Here is an 8,942-nt window from a genome sequence, read left to right as displayed (position 1 = left end):
CTTAAAGAAAGATGGAGACTTTACCTCTTTCATGTTTACCTGGATGGAACTGGAACATATTCTTCTTAGCAAAGTATCTCAGGAATGGAAGAAAAAGTATCCAATGTACTCAGCCCTACTATGAAGCTAAATTATAGCTTTCACATGAAGGCTATAACCCAACTATAGCACAAGACTATGAGGAAAGGGCCAAGGAAGGGGAAGGGAGGGGAGAAGTTAGGGTGGAGGGGGGTAATGGGTGGGGCCACATCTACGGTGCATCTTAGAATGGGTACAGGCGAAACTTACTAAAGGCAGAATACAAATGTCTACATACAATAACTAAGAAAATGCCATAAAGGCTACGTTGAACAGTTTGATGAGAATATTTCAGATTGTATATGAAACCAGCACATTGTACCCCTTGATTGCACTAATGTACACAACTATGATTTAACAGTAAAAAAAAAAAATTCCACCCCAATTTTTTTTTTTAAGTGAGGCTGAAAAGAAAAAATCTCATTTAAAGGGAAAACTCTCCAAAGGAAACTTTCGCTCAGAAAGCGAAAGTATCCTAATCCTAGATCCTTAGAGGGACTGTAATCACATCGCGCATAACCTTCAGAAGTTACTTTACACTCTGTTACTAGGCGCCCCAGCCCCCTTTGAAAGTTCAAATTAATACACGTGGTACGAGCGGCAGGGAGGGGCCAGAAATGGCTTTTGTGCATTTGTTTTTAGTTGCTGAGGTGTACAGAGCGGCCTAGCCACCCTCACGGGTTCCCAAGGAAACCACCACCTCGCCGGAGGGCCTGAGGAGCCCCGGTCCGGCCCCGCCTGGGCTGCTGGGGCTCCGCGCCCGGCGCAGGGCTGGGGCGGGCGCGGGGCGGAACCCCAGAGCTGCGCCTGGACAGGCGAGCGTAAGAGGGTGGGGCCTTGGAGGGCGTGGCCGTGGAGGGCGTGGCCTGAGTGCGCCTGCGCAGTCCACTCTACTCGGGTTGGCAGCGACGCGCAGGGGGAAAGATGGAAGACTACCAAGCTTCGGAGGAGGTAACAGCCGGTTCGGCGACGGGAAGGGTGGAAACCGAGAGTTCTGGGCGCAGGTGGACACCCGGTTCTTCCCAGGAAGCCCTGGCTGCTTTCTCCCTCGGGTAGACCTTCGGGAGCGCTGGCGCCCTGCCCAGGCATCGCCACCGTTGCCGGCACGGGGAGGGGCGCGGCAGGCGGGAAGGGGAGCTCGACTCCCTTCCGCGCGGGGCGCCCCCCGGCGTTACTCAGCGTGAGCGCCTGAACTCGCAAGCCCGGCGGTCTTCCCTCAAGGCCGGGGTCGGCCTCCTCCCCCGCGGCCTGCCGGGGAGGACGCCGGGAGGATGACATCACGCCTGCCCTGCTCGGAGCTGCAGACCACCAGCCCCTTCCAATGTAGGTGCCCCACTTCGGGGTGGGGGAGACTGACGCCTGGACACTTGTCGCGGGAGTGCAGAGTGACACGAGCGCCGCCCCAGGCCCTGCCGTAGCGGTGGGATGTCCAGGCGGTCTGCCGGTACAGGAGGGCGCGGCAGGAGAGCCCCCTTTGTCTCCGTCCCGCAGCTGGTTCTCCTGCGCTGCGCTCGCCCCGCACGGTGGCCGCGGCCAATGAGTATTACATTTCGTTTGTGTGAGATGTCAGTAAGGTAGCTCATTCTTGTGAGGAAAAATAGTCTCGTATTCCCTCAGTGAAGTAAGGTAAAGCGCCCAATCATTTCGCAAGCAGAAGGCACCCATCGGAGAAGGGTGTTTGTGCTGTTGGAATGGCCTGCCTCCAAGCTAACGGGCATTCGGGGCGTAGGACTGACGGGCTCTGCAGTTAGAGAATACTTTATCCTTGTTGAAATTCAAATAGAACCCTGTGTAGTATGCAGCCTGTCAAACCATAGATAAATTCGGTTAAGTTTGCTATTTTACTATTTTTGAAATTTAGTTTCAGCAGGAATGATTTGAGGGAAAATAAAACTAAGGCTGAAGGATTGATTCCGTAAAGTTTCAGTCTAGGTCTGATTTCCTGATCAGTGCAAGCTTTCCATGACAGTGTCATAATCAGTGCTTGAATGCTGATAGCAACCAAGTGAGTCATGATGAGAGGACAGGGTTTAGGAGCAGCTAGCAAAGGAAAGGCTTTTCCCCATAAACTGCTAACTAATATAGTATTGAAAATGGTTTGTATTATAGTACCATCAAGTAAAATTTTTTTAAAGAGAAAGCCCTTAATACAACATTCTGATTCTGGCTCTCACAAATGAGGTGCCTAAGCAATTTTATTATTATAGATTTCAATAAAATGAAATGAGTGATCTGTATTTTTTTACACTAGATGGAAACCTTGGGAGGGACCCACAGGCTGCCTTAGGTATTTACTATGAGATTGCCTATTCAGGTCCTCCTGCCATCTTCTCAACTAAGTCTTTTCTGCATGTCCTCTAACTTCATATGGATTCCTGAGGCTTTGAAACTCTCAAGTCATTATTCGTAATTATTATAGAAGTTGATTTGAAACTGCCCACTGGATTCAACACAGCTGCTCTACTTTCCAGTAAAAGTTATGTAAAATGTCCTTCAAGCTTTTTCCATACTTTAACTGCCTGGAAAGTTAAACAGGGACTTTCTTTTGTGATTTAAAATTCACTGTAGGGAGGGGGGAGGGGGCGGAGGGAGGGTGATTGGTGGGATTACACCTGCAGTGCATCTTACCAGGGTACATGTGAAACTTAGTAAATGTAGAATGTAAATGTCTTAACACAATAACTAAGAAAATGCCAGGAAGGCTATGTTAACCAAAGTGATGAAAATGTGTCAAACGGTCTGTAAAACCAGTGTATGGTGCACCATGATCGCATTAATGTACACAGCTATGATTTAGTAATAAAAAATAAATAAAATTCACTGTAGTTACTTGGAAGGATCTTTAAACTTCCAGAAATTATAACTGCAAATTTTCATTAACTTGGTGAGTTGGTTTTGTTTCCAAGTATGACTTGTGAGCACAGCAAGTGAGGTGGCTTCAGGCAGACAGCTCTTGATCCTCCTGAAAAGAAGGGAGTACTGCTCAGACAGGGCAGGGCCTGCAATGGTCAGCAGCCCTGCAGGAGGTGCAGAAAACTCCCTGCCAAAGCATGACTCTGCCTTTCCTCCAGCAGAGTGCACATAGCCAGAGCGAAATACCTTTGCTGGGACTCAGCAGTAACTTTAAACACTTGTTCCCATATAAAGAGCACATTGGTAGGCAAGGGCCTGACTGATGCTATTTTCAGGATGTCCTTGTAGCCATTCAGATCTACTGTATGTAGAAAGGAAAAGAAGGAAAACTGTACTCCTGGAAAACTAAAGCTGCCACAACCAAGTGAGTCATGATTAGAGGACAGGGTTTAGGAGCCCACTCCCAAGTGGTCTGACACTGGCAGAGAACTGAGGTGCTAGCAGCTGCTGTTTAGTCCTGAGAGAGGACAACACTGGGAAAGAAAAAATAGGTACCTGGAAATAGTATAATCATTGTAATTTTGCGACTAATGGTAAGAAATAAAAACCTCCAGAACCCTCAAGTTTTCGAATCAGTTTAAATCAGGAAAGAGAGAATTACATCTTTAAAATGGATTACTTAAGCAGCTTCAATTAATTTATATAAGTCAGTTGACTCATTATCTATTGGTGAATGATCCTAGCAGCCACTTGAAATGGAAGAGGAGACTAAATTCTGGTTTAAAATGAAGTCTTGGATTGTGGTTGTGATTAAAACAAAAACCCTTTAAGTTAGGTCCATGTAGTCCCCTGGTTTCTGAGGACTTGTAATGCCTTCCTCAGTAAAGTAAACAGTCTAGTTAAATTATTTCTAAGGTCTTCATTTCTAAATTAGGTTCATTACCTAAATTTTCATGTATTAGTGCAGTGAAAGCAAATCTTTTAAATAAATCAAACTTAACTGCATGCTCTTCTTTACAGACTGCTTTTGTTGTTGATGAAGTGAGCAACATTGTGAAAGAGGTAAGAGGAGAAATGCTTGCTTTTTGTTTGATTAATGGCTTACATGAGAGAAAAGAATTTGTTTTAAATACTATCTTGGATTTATTTCAACTGATCCTGTGTGTTTTGGCATTTTCAAGAACAGGTTTTATTTCTGTGGATATCTAGATAAGAATTATTCTCATATTATGTAAATTATAGATTTTAAATAATACACAGAATTTTTTATACGTAGCATCACTACCGAATGTTACCAAGGCTTGATTCTGTAACCTTTAGACATAAAAGACATGTAACATACAAATAAATGTTTCTAGTGTTTAATGAACAGTGAGTATAAGAAAACTGAATAATCAACTTCCAGTTATTTGGGACCTGTTGATTCAGTTTGGGGCCTATTCAGTTATTTTTCTTACATTCCTCAACACACTTACATTGTTATTAATCACAGTACATCCCATAGATGAGGAGGAGCATGCAGAGGACTGGTGAGCAAAAAAGCCCTGGTCCTTACCCTCTTGCTGTGTGGGGTGGGAGGAGCACTTATCAGCTTATATTTACTGTGTGGTAAATGCCACAAAATGTGGTTCTCTCCTGAGAGAGCATTTAAAGGGCAATTTGAGGGCAGCACCTGTGGCTCAGTGAGTAGGGCACTGGCCCTATATACCCAGGGTGGCAGGTTCAAACCTGGCCCTGGCCAAACTGCAACAAAATAGCTGGACATTGTGGCGGGCGCCTGTAGTCCCAGCTACTCGGGACACTGAGGCAAGAGAATTGCCTATGCCCAAGAGCTGGAGGTTGCTGTGAGCTGTGACACAACAGCACTTTACTGAGGGCGATAAAGTAAGACTGTGTCTCAAAAAGAAAATAAATAAAGGGAAATTTGACCTGCTGCGTGAGTCCAGGGACATTCACAGCTGCAGTCTGAAGAATGAGCAGGCGTCGGAAGTAAAGCGAGCAGGTGTACCTGCAGTGGCCTGGGCCGTGGGGGAGTCTGCGGCAGGAATGAAGCCGGGCATGTTTACACAGTCAGTTTCCCTGCCTTCCTGGGTAACACTGAGCACATACATTGAGGCCATCAGCTAAAAGAAAGTCATCGCATGATCTGGAGTTCCCCATGTAATTTAGAATCAGCTGTAACGCAGATCATTGGCTAATGCCATAGTGAAGAACCACAACCTATTTTTGTGAACAGTATCCAAAAGCAAAATGATTTTTTTGATTATTCAGCATCAGGCATGATTTCCTGATTGCTTTCCCTTGCTTTTCTAAATAGTGTTTCCTGTGGAACACAGTAGGGAGCTGGAAGGTGGGTGAATGACTGCAGAATTACGGAAAGTGGAGTTGGTTTGTTGGGAAGTCTGGTTCACCTCAGTTATTTCCTGCATTGTCTTTGACTTGGTTACCGAGCAGCAGTTCCACCCTACTGGAGACATGAGGTGACACTGTTGTGCTACTTTTAACCTTGCACCACCGGATTCGACAGCTGCTTTGCCCCAGCAACAGGTTAATTATCAAGCTGTCTTCAGGATTGGGCAGCACTAAGGCCAGGCAGGTCCAAAGTTAATGGAGGGTTTTCATTCCTCCCTGAAACAGTCACTTTCCAAGCATGCGTGGAGAACTGCCAGTTAGGGGTTTGCTTGAGCAAGGCCCCTTTCCTTGGCAATACCTAGGTCTAGATAATTGCTTTCGCCTTAACCTGGGACTAGTGTCCTCCACCCCCACTCCATAGCCTCTGAGCTGGGAGGGAAGCACATGAGGCCAGAAGGAAGCAGGACCTGTGTCTCAAGGGACTATGCTGAGTCCCAGGAGAGATGGGAAGATAGGTAATTAGAAATCAGGGTGTGAGTCGGGTAGCTTTGGCTGCTGGGCCTCAGCCCCAGGCAGCAAACCCTGGTCTGTCTCCACCATGTATAGCCCAGAACCTGGATTGCTGGTTTTCCCTGCCTGCCTGAGTGCAGAAGTTGGCCCTCACTGGATGTTTGTATTTTAGGTTATATCTGTAATTAAAACTCAGTTTCCTGGTTTCCAGCATAGCAAGTTAGGGGCAGAGAAGAAAGCTGCTAGATGCAAGCACCCTGGCAGCAGGGCCCACAGGGAGCTGACAGTGAGCGAGCCCGAGGAAACTTATGGTGGGAGTCTCCTAACCACATGCTTAGCCGGAGCAGCCACAGAGGGCCGGGCATGTCCCCACCTTACTCTAGAAGAGCAAAACGAGGAAATTTAGAACAGGGAGAAAAAATCATCACAACTTAAACTTAAAATACGTTTTGGAAAAGGCTTATGTGGTAACATATTCCCAGAAAACGCTGCATAAAGGAAGTTTTTTTTTTTTTTAATTAAATTAATTTTTGACTATATAATTATTTGGATAGGTTTATACATTGTCAGTTGTCTAAATAACCAATAAAACTTCATCTTATAGTATTAATATATTTATTAGATGGTATTAGATAAAAGCATCTAATTTTTTTAAAGAAAGGAATAAACAAAGTAAAATATTATCTAGCTTCGGGGAGAAAAATGTATTGTCATAAGTATTACTAACAGCAGTGGAAAGTAAGCCCAGTTATTAGGTCAAAATGTTTAAATAATTTGACAGACCATACAAATATGGACTTTGAAAAACAAAAACTCATTTAAATGAAATATAACACTATTAACATGTTATATTTGCAAAAGAGTTCTCATGACTAAAAGTTTAAATGTGCATTTCGCATAGACTTCATCAGTCTCCGTGGGTGATAAATGCCGGTTACTTACTGGGAGCTGTCTGGGTGTCTTCTGTTCACTGTGCCCCGCTTTGTGCTTTGTTTTCAGGCTATAGAAAGTGCGATCGGGGGTAACGCATACCAGCACAGCAAGGTCAATCAGTGGACCACAAATGTAGTAGAACAAACCTTAAGCCAACTCACCAAGCTGGGGAAACCATTCAAATACATTGGTAATGAGTTCTTGTTTCTCATATATTTTGGTAGATGGTTTTTAAATACTGACCAGAGGTGTGTCCATTGTCAGAAAAGATGGCTGACGTGGCAGTTTGTTCCTCACTTCAAAGAAAGTCCCTGGTAGGAGCAGGTTACCTAGCATATGCTTGGCCTGTTTGGCTATTGGTACAATCGCAGGGCATCTACCAAACAGTATTTTACAAGACTTCCAATTAGATGCTTTTAGAACAAGTTAAGTGGTAAAGGAAGGGAATGGTCCCCAACTTATGGTGGTTTGACTTATAAATTTTTCACTTTACAGCCAGATGTGGTGGTTCATGCCTGTAATGCCAGCACTCTGGGAGGCCAAGATGGGTGAATTGCCTGAGCTCAGGATTTGAGACTAGCCTGAGCAAGAGCAAGACCTCGTCTTTACTAAAAATAGAAAAAATAGCTGGGTGTGCTGGTGCACACTTGTAGTCCCAGCTACTCAGGAGGCTGATGCAAGAGGATCACTTGAACCTAAGAGTTTGAGGTTGCTATGAACTGTGATGACACCATAGCACGCTACGCTACCCAGGGCAACAGAGACACTGTCTCAAAACAAAAACAAAACCACCAAAGTTTTTACTTAACACTGGGTTTATCGGGGTGTTAATTGCATTTTCAACTTACATTTTGATTTACAGTGGGTTTATTGGGCTATAACCCCATTGCAAGTCAAGGAGCATCTGCAATTTGTCACTGTGGTGGGTAAAGGCAATCTACTATAATTTTTATCATAAAAATCAACTCTGTGCCCCATACATACATACATGCTAAAAGTGGGCAAAATGACATCCATGCTGTCAAGTAGATTTCTATAATAAGTTTGTTTTAATTTAAGTGACCTGTGTAATTATGCAGAAGAATGGGGCCGGACTTCACACAGCAAGCTCCTGCTTCTGGGACAGCTCTACTGACGGTATGCTTTCAGAACATCTTGTGGTCAAGTTTAGTCATGTGTGTCTTCTCTGAATGTTTTCAAGTACCTTCTGGAACCATGCTATGATATGTATTATTTAAAGGAGGTGTTTTATGAAATATGTGCTTGGGGGTTCATGTCTTTGAATGTATGTTTAATGGTAACATTTTAAAACAACTTTTATACTAGAGACTTGGCTACCCTTCTTCATGTACCTCGAAGAGGTTGGTACTTGAGTGTTAGCCTTAGTGTGAGAAATTGGAAGGGTATGTCCCAGTTTTCCTCACTTACATGCTGCTCTGTCATCCCCAGGGAGCTGCACCGTGCGATGGGAGAACAAGACCATGTACTGCATCGTCAGCACCTTTGGACTTTCCATCTGACCTTCTTGTCCAGCCTGTGACCTTTCTCCTTTGTCTCAACACTTGTATCCATCTTCTAACCACCAACCAAAAGCGTGTTTTGTGGCACTCTCAAAATGTAGAGAAAAGAAACCAAATTGCTGCACTGTTGTGTAACTGTACACCATAGTCATACAAAGTTTGCTGTAGGTAGTCTGAAGCCTGTGTGGCCACTTGTCTTAACTCTGAATATTTCTTTTCAAAGGTGCTAAAAATTACAATCTGCTAATGTGAAACTTGCTTTACTCCCTGAACTGATTCAAACACACTGATTTTCCATACTTTATACTTTTGTTAGAATAAATTATTCAAATTTAAGGTCTGTTGTGTTCTTCATGATTTACATAGTATCACAAATGAATTTTTCACATTTCGTTAGTGACTTCAGCATCTATAAAACTAAGGCAAGTCTGCTTTGGTCCTTTCCAGCATGATCATGTACTCATTTCACCGGCTGGACCGGGATCCTGACAGCTCTGCTGGGGTCCAGGTTCCTACCCCTGGGCATCACACTCCTCATTCTTAGCCCCCCTCTTCTAGGGGTGAAGGTGTGGTGGGAGAGGGTGGGCAAGCCAATCTCTGTTCCTTTAGCCAGAGAGCTCTAATGCACACACTCTTGGCCCAAAGCTGTAGCATCACAACTTTTAATCCCCTTCTATTTTTCAGTGTCAATCAATA

The 8,942-nt window shown here is 44.3% G+C and overlaps 1 protein-coding gene across 2 annotated transcripts; it reads left to right on the top strand.

Moving 5' to 3' along the window:
* Positions 1–962: 962 nt before the first annotated feature.
* DYNLT1 (dynein light chain Tctex-type 1) lies at positions 963–8,578 on the top strand. Of its 2 annotated transcripts, none has more exons than XM_053591217.1 (5): positions 963–1,029; positions 3,952–3,993; positions 6,793–6,916; positions 7,806–7,863; positions 8,176–8,578. In XM_053591217.1, the coding sequence occupies exons 1-4, from the start codon at positions 1,003–1,005 to the stop codon at positions 7,859–7,861; spliced, it is 249 nt and encodes an 82-aa protein (XP_053447192.1). In that variant the 5' UTR covers positions 963–1,002; the 3' UTR covers positions 7,862–7,863; positions 8,176–8,578. The 2 variants fall into 2 exon arrangements, with proteins under 2 accessions (XP_053447192.1, XP_053447191.1); XM_053591216.1 differs by having other exon boundaries at positions 7,786–7,863.
* The last annotated feature ends 364 nt before the right edge of the window (positions 8,579–8,942 follow it).

The sequence above is a fragment of the Nycticebus coucang genome, chromosome 5 (genome assembly GCF_027406575.1).
Source record: "Nycticebus coucang isolate mNycCou1 chromosome 5, mNycCou1.pri, whole genome shotgun sequence".
Classification (NCBI taxonomy): domain Eukaryota; kingdom Metazoa; phylum Chordata; class Mammalia; order Primates; family Lorisidae; genus Nycticebus; species Nycticebus coucang.
This window is presented reverse-complemented; position numbering and strand designations above follow the sequence as displayed.